This window comes from Lupinus angustifolius, chromosome LG08, assembly GCF_001865875.1.
Source record: "Lupinus angustifolius cultivar Tanjil chromosome LG08, LupAngTanjil_v1.0, whole genome shotgun sequence".
Taxonomy (NCBI): Eukaryota; Viridiplantae; Streptophyta; class Magnoliopsida; order Fabales; family Fabaceae; genus Lupinus; species Lupinus angustifolius.
The window spans coordinates 20,318,167-20,342,461 of NC_032016.1; the positions used below are offsets into that span (position 1 = coordinate 20,318,167).

Genomic DNA, 24,295 nt, shown 5'->3' on the forward strand with positions numbered 1-24,295 from the left:
ATATTTTCAAGGTTGCCAATATATAAGAGAAAAAGATGTATATATTGACGGTGTATGAATTTTATACACTGTCATTACATCATTTATTATTGATGTTTAATTATTGTTGACTTTTAAAAAAGGTAATTCAAATAATGATGAATGATGAAATACATGTGTATAAATCTTTATATTGTCAGTGTATAGATTTATACCGAGTAATATTCTTTACAAGTTTGTATTCACATATACTACAAGAGACTGGTTTCTAAAAAGTATTTTTTTAATATTTGTCACATGACACATTTAAAGAAATTCATAAATGTAAATTTATATTGGAAATTGATACATATATAAAATTCATCCGTATTAATAATATTAACTTATAAGGTAGATTTAATTGTTTTAATGTGACATAGAATACAAATTAGAAAAATGATCAATAAATATATTATAAATCTAGTGCACATGAGGAAAAATATATCTTTTTTCACAATCAATTTGTGACTTTTCCTTTGTTATATGGTTTTTTTATATGGGTGTAAAAATATAAGATAAATGTAAGGAAAATTAAATTTAGTACTTGTTTTGGTATGAAAAGTAAAGTTGTTAAAGTATTAGAGTATATAGTTTTTTCCCTAATAACAAATATCAATTTTAGAAATAAAATTTAGTTTTTTATCTATAATAGCAAATATCATTTTCAAAATAAAATTTAGTTTTTTCCATAATAGCAAATATTACTTTTTTTTTGGGTCTCACAATCTACTAACACTTTTATTTATATCTATACTATATGTATAAAACTAAAACATGATGTAATTTGTGTTTTCCTATTTTGCTTTTAATATTTTTTATTGCTATAAAAAACCATATAATCATAGGTAATCAGTAATCACCACCAAAACATCAATGATAGGTTGAATTATCTATCTCACTTTAAATTAGACATTAAAATAAAACTTACAATTTAAAATATATCTAATAAAAATTACAATATAAAATACATCAGATATAAAAAATATTCTAATTATACTAAATAAAATATATAAAAATTGTTGGATGGTGGATATCGACCTTAGTATTTTATAATAAGAATTTAAGGGGAGAATATTCATATTCTACAAGAATGCATAGATACCATTCTTGTGTAAAAGTGTAAACAGCCAGTGACCCGAAGAGAGAATCATTGAAAATCAAAAGCATATTCTACATCATGCAAATTTGGAAAAAGTAACTATCTAACAAAACACAATCTGGTAGGGTCAGTGTCTGAAACAAATTACTATAGTTGTTTGTTGTACTTGAGTGATAAACACCTACCATGAAGTGTTTTACAAATCACAACGACACTCTCTCCTTCTCTATATAAACACACACCCTCTACACAACTTTGGATCTGTGACTTATCACTTCTAACTTCTCTCTCTTCTCTCAACCATTTTTCTTTCGTTGTCATAACCTTTTCCCTCTTCATTATCCAACCTAAGTGACCCTTTACCCAGGTACACTATTGGCACATTAGTTTCATCGAAAAGTTACAATTTTTATTTTTGTTAATTCTAATTGCCCTGGTTTTCCATAGTTGCTAGTTTCTGTTGCTGTAGTAGTATCAAACAATATGATATCACTTTACTTTGTGTCCTTCCACCATAATTTTGTCTTTGTCAATGTCTCATACTTTATTGTGGGTTTTGGATTTTGATCTTTGTGATGTGACCCTTTTGATTTTGTTAGGTGGGTGGAGAGTGAAAGGTTGATTACTTGCACAATGCCGAACAAGAACTTGGAAAAGATGGCATCTATTGATGCTCAGCTTAGGCAATTGGTTCCAGCTAAAGTGAGTGAGGATGACAAACTGGTTGAGTATGATGCTCTTCTCCTCGACCGATTCCTCGACATTCTCCAGGATTTACATGGAGAGGATCTGAAAGAAACAGTGGGTTTTTCACTCCTTTGGATTTGTTTTTGTGCTCAAGTTTGGATTTGGTTCATCACCCTTTGATCCCATGTGTCTCAATTTTGTTCTGAAAGCTAATTTGATTGTTTTGGTGTGAAAAAGAATGGAACTTTAAACATATTAAAAGGGTTTTGGATACTGGGTTGGGACTAATGTTTGGAACTTGTTAAGGTAAAATAACTTTTAAAGGGGAATTATTCATTGATCTGGTGTTTTTTCATGTTAAAATGCAAATCAATCCTTTCAACTTAGACAATTTGGATTGGTGGTTTCAATTTTGTCAATTAAACTTATATGTTTAAAGTTGAATCGTTTTATACTTCATTGATAAAACTGAAACCACAAGGTTTGTGGCTAATTTGCATCGTAACCTTTGTTTATTGTTGTATATACTTAGCTTATATGTTTAGCTTACCTCTAAGGATGTATCATAGTGCTTGGAAGTTAACCACGAGATAGATGGGTAAGCATATAAGCAAAATGAAATGAGCAATCAGAGGATATATATGGTCAAATCTTTTAGTCTGTTTGTAGTTGCTTTAACTTAGATATACCAGATTTTATGTGCCCTTCCATTTGTCTTTGAACTGGAAAACTATTTGACAATAATGGTTAATTGTTCTTGCACAGGTTCAAGAAGTATATGAGCTTTCTGCTGAATATGAAGAGAAGCATGACCCTGAGAAACTAGAAAAACTTGGCAATTTAATAACTAGTTTGGATGCTGGAGACTCGATTGTTTTTGCCAAGGCCTTTTCCCACATGCTTAACTTGGCCAACTTAGCTGAAGAGGTCCAGATTGCTCATCGCCGAAGAAACAAGTTGAAGAAGGGGGATTTTGCTGATGAGAATAATGCAACTACTGAATCAGACATTGAAGAAACTTTCAAGAGACTTGTAGGGGAACTGAAGAAGTCTCCTCAGGAAGTTTTCGATGCACTGAAAAATCAGACCGTTGATCTGGTTTTGACTGCTCATCCTACTCAATCAGTTCGTAGATCCGTGCTTCAAAAGCATGGAAGGTTTGTTCAAAATTTAGTATTTTTTAGTTCATCTTTCTTTCTTTATTATTTGTCACTTATTGTGATAGATTTACTGCAAAATGAAGAAATTTAAGCTTTCATCTGTTCCTCCTACTTTACAGGATACGTGATAATTTAAGTCAGTTGTATGCTAAGGACATCACTCCTGATGATAAACAGGAGCTTGATGAGGCTCTACAGAGGGAGGTGAATATCAAAACCCTTTCGGATTTTGTTTAATTTTGTATGAACTGCTATAATTCTACCATTTATTTTGTATAATTTTAAATTACTTTTTTTTAGATCCAAGCTGCCTTCCGCACTGATGAAATCAAGAGGACCCCTCCAACTCCTCAAGATGAGATGAGAGCAGGGATGAGCTATTTCCATGAAACAATTTGGAAGGGTGTGCCCCAATTTCTGCGTCGTGTTGATACAGCTTTGAAGAGTATAGGGATTAATGAACGTGTCCCTTATAATGCTCCTCTTATTCAATTTTCTTCTTGGATGGGTGGTGATCGTGACGGTATGGATCTTCTACCAATAATATTTCTTGGTATAAGGAGAAATGAAAATATGCAAAATATCTTCAAAATGCTATAGTAAACTACTGTCTGATTTGAAAACAAAATTAATGCTCAACGATAGGGGGGAGGGGGCGGTTGTGATGCATGAAATGATAAATTCGCTTGTCAAATATGGACTGTTAGCTGGATCTTTTCCAATAATTTGTGATACATGTAAAGATATTATTAAGCCTCTGTAATGCTGAAGGTCATATGTGACTAAGTATGTTCAAAATAATGCAGGCAATCCAAGAGTAACTCCTGAAGTGACAAGGGATGTTTGCTTATTGGCTAGAATGATGGCCGCTAAATTGTACTATTCCTTGATAGAGGAACTTATGTTTGAGGTAATCGATGCTGTACATAAATGTTAAGATGATGGTTCATTACTTTGACATCAATTTGCTGATTTCCCTTCTTGTTTCTGTAGATGTCAATGTGGCGATGCAATGACGAGCTACGTGCCCGTGCAGATGAAATTAACAGGACTTCTAAGAAAGATGCTGTTGCAAAGCACTATATAGGTGTTCATTAAAATCTTTCTTTAAAATCAAGTGATAGGTGTTATACTTCTTAGCATACTTACATCACAATGGGACAAGCAGTGAAGTGCTTAATTATTGCAATCTTACAGAAAATGGTGTAATAGATTGATTAGTTCACTTTTGTGATACTCTTTATTTCGTTCATGATGCAGAGTTTTGGAAAGTCATACCTGCAACTGAACCATATCGTGTGGTACTGGGTGAAGTAAGGGATAGGCTCTACCGGACTCGTGAGCGTTCTAGTCATTTACTAGCTCAAGGGTACTCTGACATTCCAGAGGAAGAAACTTTTACCAATGTTGAGGAGGTATATCCATTGTTTTTTCGATAAGTAAGACAATCCAGCTGCCAACTTTAGCAGTTTACACATCATAATGTTTAAATGGTCTATTATTTCCCTCACTGTTTGCGACTTGTTTAATGGTAGCGACTCATGTGAATAATGACTATTTGTCCTGAGGTCATGAGTTCGAGTCGCGGGAGGCTCCCCTTTGTGGGGAATAAAATACTGCAAGGGTATTTAAGCTGGTGGGTGGCACACTCAGTGTACCTTTTTATTCACATGAGTCGCTACCATTAAGCTAGACGTGTATTAAGTTTGTGAAAAGTCTCTGAAAACCTCCTTAGCTGTTAATGCAGTTTTGTTTTCTTAAAAATGTTTTATTTGTAGACTTTCATCAATATTTACATTAATGTAACTTAATTTGTTTTTCAATATGGTGAGTGCAGTGCACCATAAGGAAAGAACAAACAGAACAAGGATAAGTTGTAAACATTATGTTCAATTACATGTTAGTTTTTGACTGAGAATTATTCTGTGCTTGGGTGGATATCTTCATCTGACAGATAGACTTATCTATTTCTTGGAACCTATAAAATATTGTTAAGAATCATTCTGTGGCAAATATCTTTATCTTAGAAATATACTAACTAAGGTTAAAATTTTGTCCAGTTCTTGGAACCTCTTGAACTGTGTTATAGATCACTCTGTGCTTGTGGTGATCGGGCAATTGCTGATGGAACCCTTCTTGATTTCTTGAGGCAAGTCTCCACCTTTGGACTATCACTTGTGAGGCTTGACATCAGGCAAGAGTCAGACCGTCATACTGATGTGTTGGATGCAATTACTCAACACTTAGGAATCGGCTCGTACCAGGAATGGTCTGAAGAAAAACGGCAAGAGTGGCTTTTGTCTGAACTGAGTGGAAAACGACCACTGTTTGGACCCGACCTTCCCCAAACTGAAGAAGTTAAAGATGTTTTGGACACATTGCATGTCATAGCAGAACTACCGCCAGACAACTTTGGAGCATATATCATATCAATGGCAACTGCACCATCTGATGTGCTTGCAGTTGAACTTCTGCAACGTGAATGTCATGTCAAGCATCCATTAAGAGTTGTCCCATTGTTTGAGAAGCTTGCAGATCTTGAGGCTGCTCCTGCTGCTCTGGCTCGCTTGTTCTCAATAGAATGGTATAGAAATAGGATCAATGGGAAGCAAGAAGTCATGATTGGGTATTCAGATTCGGGAAAAGATGCTGGAAGGTTCTCTGCAGCATGGCAGCTATATAAGGCTCAAGAGGAGCTTATAGAAGTAGCCAAGAAATTTGGGGTTAAGCTAACCATGTTCCACGGTCGTGGTGGGACTGTTGGAAGAGGAGGTGGTCCCACTCATCTTGCTATCCTGTCTCAACCTCCAGAGACAATCCAGGGATCACTTCGTGTAACGGTCCAAGGTGAAGTTATTGAGAAGTCATTTGGAGAGCTGAACTTGTGCTTTAGAACACTTCAACGTTACACTGCTGCTACTCTAGAACATGGAATGCATCCTCCCATTTCTCCCAAACCTGAATGGCGTGCTTTGATGGATCAGATGGCTGACATTGCTACAGAAGAATACCGTTCTATTGTATTCCAAGAACCTCGCTTTGTTGAATATTTCCGTCTGGTAAGACATATATAGTTACTTATTTTTCTTTCCATTTTCTCTCTATTTAGTACTATGACACAATTTGATAATCATTGTCAAACTTTTAAAATGCAGGCTACACCAGAGTTGGAGTATGGCCGGATGAATATTGGAAGTCGACCAGCAAAGCGCAGACCAACTGGAGGTATCGAGACACTCCGTGCTATTCCTTGGATCTTTGCCTGGACACAAACAAGGTTTCATCTTCCAGTATGGCTAGGCTTTGGGGCAGCATTCAAACAAGTTATTGAAAAGGATGTTAGAAATCTCCACACATTGCAAGTGATGTACAATCAATGGCCTTTCTTCAGGGTCACTATCGATTTAGTGGAAATGGTGTTTGCCAAGGGTGACCCAGGTATAGCGGCTTTGTATGATAGACTTCTTGTTTCAGAAGACCTGTGGCCATTTGGGGAAAAGTTGAGGACCAAGTTTGAAGAAACTAAGCAACTCCTCCTTCAGGTAAACCCACTTTTACAATTTTACATTCTATTTTTGTTCATTTCTGAAAATAAAGATTAGCACACAAGACAAGCTAATTTTATTTTTTTCTCTGCTGTATTATATAGGTGGCTGCCCATAAGGACCTTCTTGAAGGAGACCCTTACTTGAAGCAAAGACTCCGCTTGCGTGACTCTTACATCACTACCCTTAATGTTTGCCAAGCTTACACATTGAAACGTATTCGTGATCCGAACTACAATGTCAAGCTGCGCCCTCACATCTCGAAAGAGTCCGTAGAGATAAGTAAAGCTGCTGATGAACTTGTAAAATTGAACCCAACAAGTGAATATGCCCCTGGTTTGGAAGACACCCTCATTCTCACCATGAAGGGTATTGCTGCTGGACTGCAGAACACCGGTTAAACTCGAGTTTCCATCTCCTATCTTATTTGCTGTTTTCTTGCATCGTCTCATCCTCGAGATCATAGTTCTACTTGCACACTCATGAGAAGTGTTTGATGGGTGCCTTTTCCCCTCATGTTCATCTTAAGGTGTAAGTTATGTTTCCTTTCTTTGGTGCATGCTGATCAATGCATTGCATGTGGTAGGATCTTTTTTATTGGGCTTGGGTTTAATTTATCAGTAGGTTTCACATTATGTTCTGAAGTATTGAGCTGTAAGGGTTTCATTCTTGGATTAATTTCAGAATCCTATTTCTATTTGTTTGGGGTTAAGGATATTTTAAATCCTAACCATATGCAAATGGTTGTTATATATCAATAAGAAACTATGCTGATTACTGCTCCTTTTACATTTTCTTTATCACTTATTTCCTGCTACTATTGGTTAAAGTAACATCTTATATATGATGTATGTGTGTTATCAAATAGTTACACTTTTGGAACTAACTAAAGATGATAGAGCCTTGGTATTAGTGTTCATTACAAAACAATGATGAAAGAGGTTTGGTATTACTAGCTGCTGAGTACAATCTAATGTAAAACTGAGCCACAAGACTCATGCACATACCCATGCAAAGTTCATTGGATAATACGATAAATTAATAAATTGTGATAAATTAATTAAATACATATATAATAAATTAATGAATTACAATAAACTAATTAGTTTATACGTGCTCGAGGTTAACGTAAATGGGGAGATATGAGCCTTCATTTCTCATACCTCTAAAACTCAACTCATGAACAAATTTTAAGAGTCCTATTTTTTTTATTTTCCTTCTATTTATTTCATTGGAGTCTCATGCATCACACACACATCCCTCCAATTTCCCCTTAAAAAATTCTCTTACCATAATAATTTTTAATTACCAGAAAATGCAAGCTAGTGAGATGAAGATCATTTGTTACAAACTTACAATTTGGTGTCTCCGATCTATCTCTAATCAATCAAACTCTATAAAATAATATTAAGTTAATTGAGCGATTTATATAGTCCTCAAAACTCAAAACATAGTCTCTATATTGGTTTGCGTGGTTGTCACGCTTCTCTCTTTCTGCCTCATGCAGCTGCTCCAAATTTTCTTTACTAAACGGATAAGCTTGAATTCTATACCTATAAATAAGTTCAACCCCATTTCTAATGGCTGCATCATCCTCTTTATTACCCTCTTAAATCTTAATGTTGTAAAATAATCAAGATTGTTTAATTTCATACAACATACACATGACCAAGTGAAATATTGTTTCAAATTTCTAATAGATCATTCGTGATCATAAACTATGGAAAAGGCACCATGCCCTAAAGTATATAACTTTGAAATTATTACCAGTCTACCGTGGACTTTTTGAGTTTTACTACAGTGACACACAACATCCCTCCTTGTTTTTCACCTTCACAAACCTCTCTTCATTAATATGAAATAATAGTAATAACAGTGTAAATTTCGCTACAGGTATGTAAAAAGTAATTGATGTGCTTTCAAGTGCATACGAAACGATGATTAATGATAATTTATGGTTTAAATATCCAAGTGAGCTTTACAGAATGACGGAGATTCTCAACTGACATGTTGAGTTTATCTTAATTTGAAGAACAACTTTCCATCTTGCTCAGGACCATTTTGAGTCAACTACTCAATTCTTTGACTTTTTAGACAGATGATACTTTGATCATAATGAGTACAGAGAGGACAACAACCAAGTTAATTAAATCCTTAATATAGTTTTCATCAAAATATAGGATTAATGTACATTAGACATTTCATGTTCTTAATGAAATGCTAAGAAGATGGTAGATGATATGTAAGAAGATGCTTCTTAGCTTATGTAGCTATGGGAGAGGTAAACTGAGCAAAGGTCGAGACAAGAGATGTGCATTATAAGTAGTTAAGAACTTATACTACTAAATGAATGCATTGTTAACCCCTTCCTATTTAAATAATAATATATGTGGTAAATATTAATTAAGAGTTCTATGATATTTGGTTATTCATATTAAGTACAAAAAAATAAATTCATCCATCAACTAAAGGGAAAATATTTATGTAATGGAACGTCTTTATTTCTGTGAAAGTAGTTGCTCATTTTTATTATGGAATTATCTCTTTTTTTGGGTGAGATTCATCTAAAGTTAAAAAACTGCATTAATGTGCACTAAATCCAGATGTAGATTTTTTTTACACCAATTTAGGATAAGATAGGGTTGACCTGTATGTTCTCTTTTTTTTTTATAGTAAAATAAAAATAAGACCTTTATTTTGAATTTAATATTTATATATGAAAAATGTAAAAGTTTTTTATATGGTATGTACCATTCATATGTTCTAAGACTAGAAATAGGAAAATTGGTCGCCTAGCCTGTTTCACTTGTGCCCGCAATATTTTAAGCGGGCATGGGCATGTCCAAATTATCTTAACGGACAAAATGGCACGCTCTGCCCGTTTAAAAACGGACATGCGGGTGGCCTACGGACATTGATAAGAAATATAAAAAGAAAATTTAATTTAATAAAATAGGAAAAAAAATTAAATAAAGTAGTTGGAGAGATTTTTTTTTAAAAATTTTGATATTTTATATGAAGTTGAACAAAACATACTATAATACAACTTTTTTAAGACATTAAATTACATTATATTATAATTTATTTGACATTTTTTCTTTTTTATTACATCAAGCCCGTAGGCCGCCCACATTGCCCAATAGAAATGTCTGCGGACATGGCAGGCAAACAGGTTGAGCCAAACAGGCAAATTTTGTATGTCGTGCCTGCAAAAAATTGTGCGCTAGGCCAGGAGCTTAGCTCGTTTTACCATCTATAATTGAGATCAACAAAACGTTGGTATAATGATGTAGATATCACTGAACTCTCAAGGTTGATGGTTCAATTATTGGGAACGACATTTGTTGGAAGGGGTAGTCACGAATCTCGAAAGAGATTAATTTCTTACCTAAAAAGGTAATAAGATGCCATTGATAATAAAAAAAATCATATGTATTGAGTATTACTGACTTATAAATAAAAAGTAATACATATTCAAATGATGTACATGTAAAAAGTTATATCCGTATTAAAATTAAACTCTTTAATTTCTACCTTGTTCATTTTTTAAATATTTCATTTTTCCTTCTCTTTTTTCTTTGACTAAAATACAGTTTGGTTCCTCAACTTAAAAATAATAATAGAAGGAACAAAAATATCAACTTTGTAAAGATATTGGAAATGATAGTTGTATATACAAAATACAATGATCTCATATAACACATGCAGAAAATGAGATGTTTAGTATAAGCAGTGACATTGAGTTAGAATCTTAAACTTAAATAAGCAAAGATAAAATTTTGTATCTATAATAATCTGAATTCTGAACTAATCAATAACTAGCTGTAATTTTGTAACCGTTAATAATGATCGGTTAATTTGGTTGCACTGTAGCAATCTGAGTTCTTACACAAACATGCTGATTGATTGGTTCTGGTGAGCTTAACCATCAGTAGTAGGACCCACCCACTTTTTTCTTTCTCTCTCTCTAACTTTATTATTTAACTACACACTTTACACGCCACAACGACCACGAGAGAAGACATAGTTCAGTTGAAATCAATCAGCTATGGCTTCCTCCTCCGACAACAACCGTGACAACTTCGTCTACCTTGCCAAGTTGGCCGAGCAAGCTGAACGCTACGACGGTCCTCTCTTTTTCTATCTCTCGTTTTTTACATTTTAACTCAATTACTAACTTCAATTGCATTTTTCACTACTTTATGCACCTACCCATTTTCTCTTTTTCTCTATCATAGCTCTACTACTCATCAAGTTTTAATTTTTTGCGTAAAAAAAATTACCCTTTTTGTTTTTGTTTTTTCAACTAAAGTACTTTCATGCCCGTATGTGAATTTGGGTGTGTTTGAGTAAACAATTGTGTATTTAATATTTTTTTGAAATAAGTTGGAAAGAGTTTGAGCCTATTTCTTAAGCTTATTCAATAAGCAACAACAAAAAAAGCTTCTATGTTAAAAGTAATTTTTTCAATTAAACTACTTTTATGCCCACTTCTGGTGTTTCTCAGTGTATATTTTAATTAAGTGCTTTTTCAATAAGCTATTTTGAAGTAAATTAAAAAGAGTTTATTTTCATAACCTTTTCTAAGAAGCTTATAGAAATAAGCTAAAAAGGATTTGTGTAAAGAGCATATGTTATTTTCATAAGCTCAAATAAGCTTTTTTAAGTGCCCCATTATTCTAAAATAGAAAAGTTTATGTTTTGGGCTTTGGAATTGATTCACAAACAGTATTAGTTAGCTTTTTGATTGAAAGATGTTTCAATGAAAGTAATGTGAGCAAATGGGTTGTGCAGAAATGGTGGAAGCCATGAAACAAGTGGCAAAGCTTGACGTTGAGTTGAGTGTGGAGGAAAGGAATTTGTTCTCTGTTGGGTACAAGAATGTAGTGGGGTCTCGCAGGGCATCATGGAGAATCCTTTCATCCATTTTGCAGAAAGAAGAATCCAAAGGGAATGAATTGAATGCTAAACGCATCAAAGAATATCGGTACAAGGTGGAGTTGGAACTGTCCAAAATCTGCAGTGACATAATGATTGTATTGGATGAGCATCTTATTCCATCCACTGGCATTGCTGAACCCACTGTGTTTTACTATAAGATGTATGTGTTGTTTGTTTTCTTATATAGTTGCATGCTTTATCTTTATCAGCTTTTGATGTACCTTTATTTGTTTATGTTGCGAGATTCTGGTTGTTTAGATCATTTTTTAGTTTTGGTTTGGTTGCAGGAAAGGAGATTATTACCGATACTTAGCGGAATTTAAAGATGGTGATGAAAAGAAAGAAGTAGGAGATCAGTCACTTAAAGCATATCAGGTATCTAGCTTTCTATCTCTCTCTTTTTTATTGTTCTTCTCTTTACTTTTTCCTTTTAGCACATTTTTTAAGTAAATAAGGTTTCCCTGTGTAAAATGAGTATGACTCACTGGTATTTGTGTGTACCATTGAAACACAATTCTCTCATTTTGTTAGCGAACCGTGAATTGGTTCTCTTATACCAATTTGTGGTTCTTCTGTGAACTGATTCCCTTTAAGGAATGAACCAGATTTTTATGTACAGTTTAAGTAGAAGAAAAGAAAATAATTGGTAATGTACACTCACTTACATGAATGAGTTACAACAAACAAGAAATTTTTTTATCCTTGCTATTTCTCCTATGGTGTTGATTCAAACCTACAAAAAATAACACTAGAAATGACTGCAAAAAGCTATAGAAACCATACTTAATATACCCCTACCATATCAGTATTTGACAGGGGTAACGTACCACGTACTACATACCCACACTCATACCTAAGAGAACCACAGATCAGGTGACTATTATGTGTACAGTCAATATCCAGATGAAATTGACTGCCTTTATTGTTTAACTAGATGGTGTTTATTAGTTGAAGGCATTTTGACATAGATCACCTGTCCCCATTTCTGTCCTATTTTCCTGTTCCGATCCAATAAAAAATTGACACTTCATTAAAAAATGAATTTTAAAAACTTAAAGTAACATATGTGGATTACTTGGAAAAACCTTATTGGCTTGGGACATGGGGACACGCTGATTTTAGGACAGGTGATCCCCATTCTTCAGATTCTAGGATTATTTTAGGAAAAATATTTAATAAACTATTTAATAAAATTACTTTTTCTTGACACTTCTGTGTGGTATAGTTGTGTAGGATTAGATCTTGTGTTAAAAAACTATCTCATGGAGTAGTCATCTTTCTGCGCGAAATACCTTTGTGTAGGATTAACATTTATATCTATATTGATATGCTCAACTAAAACAAGCCTTACTTTAAATCTGTGAACTGGATAGTTAAATTTTGGGAAAAAGGAAGGTGGAAAATAATCATTTGTCTTTGCACTTCAATAGTGCATGTTTGGCTGCATGAATAATTAATCTTCAACATGTCCATGTGAAAAGCAATAATTGTTGCTAGATGTTTAGTTGTCTTGTGCTTCCATACAATTACTATACATCTTTCTAGTAACATAGCCATGTATTCTTATCTATCATGTTGTTTTAGACTTTTAGACTTTTATTGTAGAAGAAGGTTTTTCATTTTTAGCAACATAGTTAGAGGAGTACTACTATCACTGAACTAGGGAATTCCATTCCGTGTAGAGTTATCTGGCCTTAAGAGTTTTACATTCCTTTTTTCCATGCTATTCTTTTCTCCTAGTGACTATTGCTCCTTTCTTGTTCCCTAACCCTGTTATCTTTTGAAGTTATTCTTAATAGTGGAGAAAATATTATACAATTTCAGTTCTGAAGGCTTCAATGTTGATTCATGATTATTTGCAGACAGCTTCGACAACTGCCGAGAGTGAATTACCTCCTACACATCCCATAAGATTGGGTCTGGCTCTTAATTTCTCTGTGTTTTATTATGAGATAATGAATTCACCTGAAAGGTATGCAGAAATACTTGTTCCTAAGAGTAAATATGGGTGAGGGCAGAACGTTATTTAACGCATATCGCTTTCAGGGCCTGCCACCTTGCGAAGCAAGCCTTCGATGACGCTGTCTCGGAGTCGGATGCGATGAATGAAGAATCTTACAAGGATAGTACCCTGATTATGCAGCTGTTGAGGGACAACCTTACTTTGTGGACTTCTGATATCCCAGAAGATGGTGGTAAGATTTAGAGCTAGTGCAAAATACACTATTACAGTTCCAATCCTCAGGTTTTGATTCTCATGAAGATGCCAAAACTTTGAGTTGTAATCATCTCATTCCCAAGATTAAGTTGATCCTGATTGGTGCTATTATGTGGACATGATATTTGTTGGAGCTAAGATAGAATTCAAATAGTGTATATCAATTATCTTGGCTTTTGGTTAAAGTTACAATTTCAACTCCACTTTTTAGGATGGTAGCTCAAACATTTGAGTTGTATGTTTACATATTATTAAGAGGGCGAGCTTGCCGCAACAGTAATATTGTTGCTTAGTGATCACGAGGTTACGAGTTCAAATCTTTGAAACAACCTCTCTGCTTACAATGTTAAGGCTACCCTCCTTATATTCCACGAAGTGGGAGCCTCGTGCATTGGGTCACCTTTATATGTTTATATGTTATTTGGTTTTAACTAGTTATGTATCTATTTTTTCATTATCAGGTGATCAAAAATTGGAAAGCATTGAGAGGAGTGGTGCTGGGGAAGATGAGGCGAGCCGCTGATCGGTGATTCTATCACGAATCTCTGAGATTGCGAGTTAATTTTTCTCACATAAACATGATTCCTTCGCTGCAATGAAGCCTCTAAATGGATGATGATCCTCTTCAGCTTTGAGTTATTATTACTCTAGCTTTATAGAGCATTTGAAATTTGAACCCTATGCTTCAGTTGTATGCTATTGTTGTTGGCTAGTTTTACTGATACTATTGTTACAACTCATATCTATATTGGTTTGCAACACATGATTGCGATCAATTTGCATCTTTAATGTTTGTTTTTGGTGATAGAACTGAGATTGTAGTTCATCATTTCAATTGGGAGATTATGTCAAAATTGAGATTAGTTCATAATTATGAATTTTATGTTTGTGGTGTGGGGGAAATTAGAGCATTGAATTATAATTTTAAATTCATTCATCTTATTGACATTTTGTAAGTTGAAGATCATAAATTTATTCAATACAATTTGAGAAATAATATAAAGTATATATACCAATAAAGACATAAATTAAAAGAATAGGAAATCATATGAGGAATAGAATATCATAGTTGTAAATGAGTTTGAGAGTTGAAGATGGTAGATGTGTTGAGAAAGGAAGAGACGCCTTAAGAAATCTTCAACCAAAACAATTGTGAGAAAAAAATGCAACATTTTGTCTCTCATTTATTATTTATTTAATAAGTCATTATGTTCAGATTTTTAAACAAATAGTAAATGATAGTTTTCATCTTGTGTGTAAGGTTATATAGTAATAAATAAGAAGCTTTTGGAGAGAAAATTTTGTATAAAGTATTGAGATGTCTCCATAGAAGAAAAACTTTGACTAAAGTATTGACATATGTCCCTAGGAATTTTTTTATTATATAGTAAATAGATTCACTTATCAACATTTTGTCAAAAATTCAGTCTCAAACATTGCAAGCATTATAATTGTGAAATAAAAAATTTTCTTTTAAACTTGAGTGAAACATTTCTATTTCTATCATAAAACTCTTGGAACACTCCTTCATCTTTTATTTGTCTGGATTTTTATCTCTCTAATTCTTCATTTTTGTATGGTTAAATCAAGGTTGTTCAAACATTGTGACGGAAGGCATGATATACAATTTTCACATTAGGGAGGGATGTGATAAAGTATCCATATTTTAGTGTGATTCATGTTATAATAATTCATTAGTATTTGATAAGTTTATTAGGTTAACTTACCATATTCTATCCACTAATGAGAGAAAAATTGTTTTCTCATTTAACTCAATGTCCTCAAATAATACAAAGTGAATCTTGTCACCTACTATTACCATTACAATTTTGTCACTGGTTATATCATATGATAAATAACTATAAACTATTATATACAATAAGAGTTTATCAAATACATGTCATAAAATACTTATAACTAATTTTTTTATGATAAGGCTAGAGTTGTACACAACTGGAATTAGAAACTAATTAATCAAGAAGACTTGAAACAATCCCAAAAAGTTTTTACGAATATATTGTTACTCTAATTGTATAAAATATACTAAATCCTAAGTATCATATTAGGACAACTATATGATCCTGTGAGTGATACATGTTAAAGATGATTAGTCACAAAATAATTATTTATAAAAAGGAAACAAATTTTACTTTAATAATAATTTAAATCCTCAAGATTCTTCAAAAACAAATATCTTGAAGAATAAAATGGAAAGTACAAAACAGCAATATTTGTTTGTTTTGTTTAATACCACGATTAGTTGTTGCCTGGTTGGAAAGAATTTAAAGAAGGTTTCGGAGTTGCCTAATTTCTAATCCAACCCAACATCATAGTCACATAAACTCTCTCTCTCTCTCTCTCTCTCTCTCTCTCTCTCTCTCAAACCCTCTTGCGTGCTTTGTAATCGACCTCGATCATGGCCAACAGTAACCTTCCTCGAAGAATCATCAAAGTGCGTACCCAATTCCTTCTTTCAATTTCTTTGATCGTTTTATTTGGCTGAAGACCCTCTTTTTCAACCAATAACTGTGTACTCAATTTGGGTGAATTCCAAAATTTTATCTTTTCCACTTTACCTTGCTTGAATTCATCTTCGATGAGGAAATAATACGAAGTTTTTAGGTGTTAAAATTTTGGGATTATGCTCCCTTTTGCTTTTGATCTTCAATGTTAGCGAATTCTGTTTCTGGGTTTTCTATATTATTTTTATTTGAATTTTGATCTATGTGAATATTTTGATTATATTTTTTCCTGTACAGGAAACGCAGCGTCTTCTCAGTGAGCCAGGTAAAGTTCTTAGTTCTCACTCTCAGATTATCTTTGTTGCTTTATTTGTTATTTGAAAATTACTTTGATGTTTTGTGTGCTTTTGAAGTTCCCATTAGTTGAATTTTTAGTGACTGTCCTTGTCTTCTAGTGCTTTATCTAGTACCTTGTAAGATATCTTGAATGTTATTACATTGGGTGCTTTAATATTCCCAATTATGGCTCCGGTCCTGTGTTTATTCCGCATATTACTTGATTGCCTCAGTGTTTGATATAAGTTATTGCTGATGCAGCACCTGGAATTAGTGCTTCCCCTTCAGAAGATAATATGCGATATTTCAATGTGATGATCCTTGGACCAACCCAGTCACCTTATGAAGGTAGTAATCAGCTCAACAGCATGATTTATGCGTTAAAATACTTAATTGTGTGCTGTCTCTGCCAGTGACATGGAATAAAGTTTAATTTGATTTGGGTATGTTTGGGAAGTACATTAAGAATTCCTGTAAACAATTATGCTCTACATTTAACCTTCAAAATTTCATTCAAGTGTATTTCAATTTTTATTTAATATTTCTATGCTGACTGAAAATTATACATGTGGCCTAGTTGCAAAGAAGGCTGCTGATAATTTTTGTAGTCATGCTATTTGCGACACGTGGTGGAGTGGGTTTTAATTACCATTTTTCTGACCATATTGTCTAACTACCATGTGTTTAATACCTGTTTTACACCTGAATCTGGCTGCTGTCTTCTTTCAAGTTTAATATCCTAGTGCACGATTATTCATTTTTCTTTGAAAAAATCAATAATGGCTTTTATGTTAATTTTATTGTTGATATTACTTCTATTACCATCTAAATAATGTATTCCAATAGGATCCACTCTCATGCATAAAGAAACTACTTTCTCTGTAGGTTCACTTGCATTAGACCAAATTAAGAAGCTATTTGTTTTCTTTTTTTGCTGTAACGCTTCTTTTATGGACAAACTAAATTCCATGTTTTTCATTTTAACAAGCTTGTGTTATTTATTCTGTAAAACAGTTTTAAGTTCAACTGAATAAATTGACAAGCTAATTTCTTTAACGAAATTGTTTTTCTGCACATGTGCATTATTGCCTTCGGAGGTTGAAGAACATACTACTTGGCCAGTAAAAAAGGATAAAAATTATTAATTGAAAAGTGCCTTGATTGGATACTCTTAGCTCACTTTTGTTGTTAACTATTCGAAAACTATGCCGGTTTCCACTTTTTTTGCAATATGCCATTAGAATCGAAGCAGGAACATGATTCCCAAATTGCCATGGTGAGACAAAGAACTCCCATTTGTAGTGGCTTACAAGCCTGGTTTTTCGTATAGATCTCTGTTTACATCATAATTACTGCTTACTATGTGCTCATGGTGATTTTGTTCCATTTGGAATCTTTACATGCCTCACATTTGAGCTTGTTAGTGGAGGTTTAAGCACACAGAATCAAGCACAATAACATCTAATATGCATGCTTCCTTGTTTGTATTACTAGGAGGAGTTTTCAAGTTAGAACTATTTTTGCCCGAAGAATATCCAATGGCTGCTCCAAAGGTACTTAATTTAATTTTATTGTTTTTTATGGGCATAATGGTATTCTTTCGGTGTCAACTGTCAAGTTTCTGCTGAATTCTTATCCATGTAAAAGTTGAAACTTTAGGTTATATGACATTTGTAGCTGTACAATTGCCTATAGTTTAAGATGTTTAGTAACTTTTATTTTTGCTATTTGAGGTGTATTACACCTTCTAAGTGTAATGTGATAGGATCCTAATGTGAATGGTTGAACAACCTTCACTTTCACTATATTTTTCTTCATGCCTTCCCTTGTGATATTTGTGTCATGTGATTTATTATTTGCGAGACATGATGGATAAAAGTTATATCCGATGGATCTAACTTAATTGGACTATTTCAACTGGATTGAAGGCCTAGAGACATGAAGTTGGGCTTTAGTCCATCAGATGAATTAGAACAAGTGTTATTCAAACCAATTATTAAAGAGTTGCATATAATACAATAGGTGTTGTATGTAGATGATATACTACTCATCGGGCATGGCAAACCTAACAATTCGAGAAGGATTGGCTAAGCAAATTTGAGTTTAATGGGTATCACTAACAGTGTAATTATTTTTACATTGTGTACACATCATCTATCATTCATGTGTTAGTAGCCATTGACTTTTAAAAGTAAAAGTAATACACATAAAGGATGATGTGCTGACATAACATTTACATTGTCAATGCACAATTTATTTTCTCAATGTTTTTTCATGAAGAGTTTGTGTCAAGCCACCTATGTATTAGGTGCTAAGATATATAGAGATAGATGAAGGAGCTTATTTGGCCTAAATTAGAGTACAAATATTGACAAAATGTAAAACAATTGAATATACAAGATCAGAGAAAGGACTTTTGCATATGTCGCATTCTAAAGGCTAAACGTCTTTCCCAAAAGATGAACGGAGACCACATGAGAAGTTACACATATGTCAAATGTCACCCTAAACAAGGTTGATTATAAAGTTCGTGATGGGATATACAATGAATCATGCGAAGGGATGTCACTTAGATGATATTTGATTGGATGAGATTATAAAATGCATGACCATGCTCAAATAAGTCAATATGTGAAATTATATCTATATCTAGTCAAAAAGACTAGGTTACATGGTAACATTAGTCACATATGAATTATGCAAATCACTGACATGTTTAATACCTGGGTAGCAGTCATGTATTGGCGTATTGCTAAATATCACTCTGTTTGTTGAACTAAAATGTATTTTGTCACTGCCAACATTTCAAGAATCTATATGGTTGCATACTTAGAATGGAATTGAAGTTGAGGTTAAAATTGACAAGATGAATTTTTTTATTGCAAGGAGCAAATTCAATATTAGATAGTTAAAATCCTAATGTGGATTAGGCTCCTAGGCTTATAAGTTTGACCTAAGGCAAACTACAAGCAGATCGCATAATCGCCTCATCGTTGGGTTAGAGGATACCCTAACCAGAAACATCTGATATGGACAAAATCAGGAAGAGCCCATCTGTGTAATCATGGCATGAAAGACTGAATCAGCCTGTTCGATGCCATATAGGCACTACAAGTTGCGGTGCTCATGATTTGCTACCTTAATAGAGGTATAAACCCTAACATGGTTTGTGATTCTGTTGCATGGATCCTTGGAGGGGTTTGGGATATTTTTTAACTGCCTTATCTATGAGCGCAATGCTGAAACCCTTAGAACTGATTTAAATTATTAAATATAATAGCCCTTCTTTCATCTATGAAGATATTCTTACCTCCAGAAGTTGGGGGCGTACGGGACATAGAACTAGGGTACTAATTAGCATATTGAGGCCATTATTACTTTCTAGGGAAAGGTGTGCCTACTATAGCTTTTCTGTGTATCTGATTGGAATTCGGGATTGTCTGATGTGGCTCTCCTGGCTCTCGCCTTTTCCTTTCTGTAGAAACATGTATTGTGTCTCATCTCAAAATTGTTTGAATTTTCAGTTTCTTATTCTATTGGATAATCAAGGTTTAATTCTGACAATAATGTTACCTTCTCAGTGTTTAAAGGCACACTTTTCACAAATTTCCCAGCAATTCCTGATTTGAAAGTGCATTCCTTTTTACAGGTCAGGTTTCTGACAAAAATATATCATCCGAACATCGATAAGGTGCATTTTGCTTCCCCTATGTTCACATTTCTTCTGCAATAGTTAATTTTTCTCTCACAAGTTGTTCAATTCAGCTTGGTAGGATATGTCTTGATATTCTGAAAGATAAATGGAGCCCTGCCCTTCAGATACGCACTGTTCTTTTGAGGTACCTTTATTTGTATTTTTTTTATGATGCCATCTCCATATTCTCTTGGACCCATTTAGTTCCGAAAGAAATGGTACAAAGCTAACGGTGGTTGGTATTATTGTCTTGATAGATAAAGACAAATGAGGGGAGTCTCAATGCAACGTAGGGTTGCTTGCATTGTGATATGTAGGTCATAGGTTCTCAGGAACCACCTCTCCACTTGTGGGCGGTGACTGGGTGAGGCCGCTGCATGCATCTACCCGCCCCTAACTCCACTACATGGAAGCCTCATGCACGGACCTCCCTTTATGTAAATAAATAAATAAATACAGATAGCATGAATGCAAAATTTCAAGTCTGGAAAAAATAACAATTTTCAAATTATCTGTGCTTACATGGAAGAATTTCTCATTTAGTTTGGTAAACATTTCCTTGGGAAATGGAAGTTTCGTTTGTGGTTTTTATAATTCTGGCTCATTTTATCCGTTAGTCTTTCTGGACCATAGTTGTGATCACTTCAGTGTCTGCTATTCTGCCTCCTGGAAAATGTTGTGTGGGCAAGTCAATTCAATCTATGTAATTAACCTGTCGTAATGGTATTATGTACTGATCATATATATTTGTTGGCACTCTTTTAGCATTCAAGCTCTGTTGAGTGCACCAAACCCGGATGATCCACTTTCTGAGAACATTGCCAAGCATTGGAAATCTAATGAGGTCGAGGCTGTTGAAACAGGTATGTTTTCTGCGTGTATGATTTACATATCAAATGTTAGTTGATTATGATGGCATCAAACATGCTATATGCCTATTCTCATTAAAAAAATGGCATCGGAATTTGCAGCCAAGGAATGGACCCGATTGTATGCTAGCGGGGCTTGAGGTTGTTCTCAAACAATAATAACTGAAGTGTATGCTATTAACAGTCAAATGAAAATGAAAATCTGGAGGAATTGTTTGAACTATTGGAGTTAATATTCTCCTTAGCTTACAGTTACCTGTTAATTTCTTCTCTTGAAATGAAAGCTGTCTTATCTTGGAACTTATATGAATATATGTGTTGACCATTTATCTGCGATATCTCTTACAATTCAGAACATACTAAATCTTGAAATTCCAAGTCCTAATTTATTTGGGGCTATAAACATCAAAAGCTAAATTGTGAATGAAGTTATATCCCTTATTTCTTGAAGAGTGGTAAAACAATCCGTTTCAGGAGCCATTGCCTAAGACTGTACGTACAGTGTTACTAATGCAAAAAAAGAACATATCTTGTCTACCCTGTCTCACAAGGAAAAATGGTCAAATTGGATTGTATTTGTAAGAGTAAAGATTACTATTGTTGTTGAAAAATTCACTTTATTTAATGTGGTCCTTGAATATTTTCACGTGCCTCGGATGATTTTGGGAGAACAAGGTAGTCTGTCCTGGTATGAGAACATATTTGTTGTCTCACACTTTGTACCACTTTATGTCTCATAGGCATATGATTGGTCAAAAAAAATATTTAAGTTAAAATTTAATTATTAAATAATTTTCTAACCAATAATAAGCTCATGGTACATGGAGTAGCACAAAGTGTGGGACAGCAGATGTGCTCTCCATTTTTGTAGTGAAAATAATGAGGTGACATTTAACGCTCTTAATAGTCATCTGTGTTTAAAGTTTAATTATCTCTACAACAGGAGAAACTAACTTGTGAAATGTTGAGAATATTTGTAAGCTACTTTCTTAATGATCAAATTGGTTGGAGTGAAAATTTTCACTCAACAATTTTTGTTTATTTATAATGAGGAGTCCATTTTTGTAGAAAGTATGACTATGAGCATAATTCTCTACTCTATATAGCAATTTTCACTTACGGTTATTAGTCCTTTTAAGCTGCTATTAAACCCTGAACCATTAATTGCAGAAGTACTAAATCGCTGTACATGCAAATTAAGAAAAGATATTGATTTTGAGGTAAATAGAAAGGCTAAAGAATGAACATCTTGTACATACAAAAACATCATTTTAGTGGCTAAAGTCCAACCAGCTACAACAAATTAACATCATTCTAATCTGTGCCATATTGAAGAATGATGCTGATGCGATGCATGCAATAATACAAGCTAAAACGATAATTAAAGAGAGAAAAAACAGAAACAACCAAAAGAAAACGACCCTTAAAATATCATGCTCATAGTACAAACTATAGTAGAGGACAGGTACAACACTCTAAACTCTAAAGTCTACATTATCCTATGTAAAGTGAATCTCATCCACAACTTCTATATTTCTAGTTTATGCTTGAGTACGCCAACTTCATGATGTTATAGTACAAACTACATTCTACCGTTGGTACTGTAGCTTCATCAAAAGGACCTTTGTGCCCATAACATATAGGCTTGGGACTATCATTATTAAGCCTATTAGCCTAAGACATAAGAAACCATAACCACCTTTTTTTTTGTTTCCTTTGTATCTTTTTGATGACGTTGTCTTTACAGCCCACATTGTGGGCCATTTCCTACGTGTGTAATCTGACTTCATAGACATAAGTGTCCACACATTGCCACAGTCTAATTCACTGATCAGTGACCACCACCATTCTCATAGCACTTTTCACATACAACCTTTATCTACATTCTTTTAGAGTGTGATGCTAGCACTTTTATTTGGATTTTGTTTATTTTTTAACTGTTGGTTGAACAAGAAAAAAAAACACAATAAAGCCAACCATGGTTAGCACAACATGTAAGAGTGGACTGCCAGTGCGGTAACCAAGTTGACCAAGGTTATAATCTTACCCAGATTAGCTATCAATGGGTTGTGGATTTCCCTCATCCTATGTGTGAAAAACTAATTTTTTTTGGGTATGACTATCCCTCTTAACAAGTAGCTCTCAAGAGTTGAATATTTGACATTTTAGTTTATCTAAGAATTCAATATGACCTTATATTACTAGATCTATGTTATCTATAAATATGTGGGTAAACACTTCTTTTAAGTCCTCGAGGAATATATGTCTTGACCCTAGGATGGTGGGATAGTAACCCTGAGGCTTTGACCCCAAATTTTTACTGTGCACAAAAGGAATTATTTTTTTCCTTTTTGTATGTACAGGTATATCCTCTGTCCAATAGTTGATAATTAATCCCATTTGAGGTGGAGATTGTTGTAATGGGCATAGTTTCTCATAAAAAAAATTCATACATAGGACTGAAATCAAATTCTTAATATCATGGTGAACTCATTAGTTATCTATTGACTGACTTGGACCTTACTGTAGAATAAGAATTACTTTTACGAGTAAAAATGTTCTTTGAAAATGACATTTGCACCTTAAAACAAGCATGTTTTTAGTAATTTTCTATCCTTTTCCACCTTGAAACGCATGCTGAGCACAAGTTAAAAGCACCTACCTTCAACACAAATTAATTCTCAACATTGGTCACTTGGACCTACCATTTCTTCTCTTCTGGTCATGACCTTCTGCAGGGCAACACAAAATTTGTACACAGCTGATTAAGGCCCACCAATTTGTGGTTAGTTGCCATTATCTTATATACAACAATTAAAAATACAGAGCAGTGAATTGCAGCAAATCAATGACTTTTTTGGAGTCTTTTAGGGAAGGTTGAGTGCTTCATTTCAAAGAGTGCAACATTCTTAAATGCCCACGTGAACATACCCATTTAGTTATATTCTTGTGAATCCTAGTAAATATAGATTATAAACAAGATTGGGAAAGTGGGATGAAAGATAAGAGTTATGAATTTCATCAACCACTTAGTCCATTCCGCTGTATAACAAGACTAACCTTCAATTAAAATTTTGCCCACTGGTGTCAGGCACATCCTACTAAAATAAACAGCTATGACCTTAAATCGTACAAGGTGTGCTTGGGAGTGCATTTGAGGAACAAATTCAAGTTTGGGATATTAAAATTGAGTGACCATTTTAAATTTAATTTTTTGATAAAAGAAAAGTGAGTGAGTTTCACCACAACGATAAAATTGTTACTTA

At 33.8% G+C, this 24,295-nt stretch overlaps 3 protein-coding genes and 1 long non-coding RNA gene across 5 annotated transcripts; all 4 read left to right on the forward strand.

Moving 5' to 3' along the window:
• Positions 1,324–7,185, forward strand: LOC109355083 (phosphoenolpyruvate carboxylase, housekeeping isozyme-like). 2 transcript variants are annotated; one of them, XM_019598014.1, is made up of 11 exons: positions 1,324–1,484; positions 1,717–1,918; positions 2,570–2,961; positions 3,084–3,168; positions 3,265–3,487; positions 3,771–3,874; positions 3,958–4,051; positions 4,225–4,379; positions 5,025–6,023; positions 6,120–6,506; positions 6,614–6,910. In XM_019598014.1, the coding sequence occupies exons 2-11, from the start codon at positions 1,751–1,753 to the stop codon at positions 6,908–6,910; spliced, it is 2,904 nt and encodes a 967-aa protein (XP_019453559.1). In that variant the 5' UTR covers positions 1,324–1,484; positions 1,717–1,750. The 2 variants fall into 2 exon arrangements, with proteins under 2 accessions (XP_019453559.1, XP_019453560.1); XM_019598015.1 differs by lacking the exon at positions 1,324–1,484 and having other exon boundaries at positions 1,751–1,918; positions 6,614–7,185.
• Positions 10,496–14,539, forward strand: LOC109355084 (14-3-3-like protein D). The gene is made up of 6 exons (XM_019598016.1): positions 10,496–10,636; positions 11,304–11,610; positions 11,738–11,825; positions 13,313–13,422; positions 13,497–13,645; positions 14,130–14,539. The coding sequence occupies exons 1-6, from the start codon at positions 10,558–10,560 to the stop codon at positions 14,189–14,191; spliced, it is 795 nt and encodes a 264-aa protein (XP_019453561.1). The 5' UTR covers positions 10,496–10,557; the 3' UTR covers positions 14,192–14,539.
• LOC109355128 (ubiquitin-conjugating enzyme E2 35-like) lies at positions 15,946–21,475 on the forward strand. The gene is made up of 8 exons (XM_019598088.1): positions 15,946–16,120; positions 16,428–16,455; positions 16,728–16,814; positions 17,961–18,019; positions 20,116–20,157; positions 20,232–20,305; positions 20,926–21,023; positions 21,132–21,475. Exons 1-8 carry the CDS (start codon positions 16,085–16,087, stop codon positions 21,167–21,169), a joined length of 462 nt encoding a protein of 153 aa, XP_019453633.1. The 5' UTR covers positions 15,946–16,084; the 3' UTR covers positions 21,170–21,475.
• Positions 18,026–19,120, forward strand: LOC109355129. The gene is made up of 2 exons (XR_002108631.1): positions 18,026–18,199; positions 18,874–19,120. It is a non-coding gene; the product is annotated as an uncharacterized LOC109355129 (long non-coding RNA).

Excerpts from the sequence above, each read along its gene's own strand:
- LOC109355083 (XM_019598014.1), top strand. The coding sequence starts at position 1,751 with ATGCCGAACAAGAACTTGGAAAAGATGGCATCTATTGATGCTCAGCTT. Across the intron at positions 2,962-3,083 it reads GTGCTTCAAAAGCATGGAAG|GATACGTGATAATTTAAGTC; the intron begins GTTTGTTCAAAA and ends CCTACTTTACAG. Across the intron at positions 6,507-6,613 it reads CTAAGCAACTCCTCCTTCAG|GTGGCTGCCCATAAGGACCT; the intron begins GTAAACCCACTT and ends TGTATTATATAG.
- LOC109355084 (XM_019598016.1), top strand. The coding sequence starts at position 10,558 with ATGGCTTCCTCCTCCGACAACAACCGTGACAACTTCGTCTACCTTGCC. Across the intron at positions 11,826-13,312 it reads AGTCACTTAAAGCATATCAG|ACAGCTTCGACAACTGCCGA; the intron begins GTATCTAGCTTT and ends GATTATTTGCAG. Across the intron at positions 13,646-14,129 it reads TGATATCCCAGAAGATGGTG|GTGATCAAAAATTGGAAAGC; the intron begins GTAAGATTTAGA and ends TTTCATTATCAG.
- LOC109355128 (XM_019598088.1), top strand. The coding sequence starts at position 16,085 with ATGGCCAACAGTAACCTTCCTCGAAGAATCATCAAA. Across the intron at positions 18,020-20,115 it reads ATCCAATGGCTGCTCCAAAG|GTCAGGTTTCTGACAAAAAT; the intron begins GTACTTAATTTA and ends TCCTTTTTACAG. Across the intron at positions 20,306-20,925 it reads ATACGCACTGTTCTTTTGAG|CATTCAAGCTCTGTTGAGTG; the intron begins GTACCTTTATTT and ends GCACTCTTTTAG.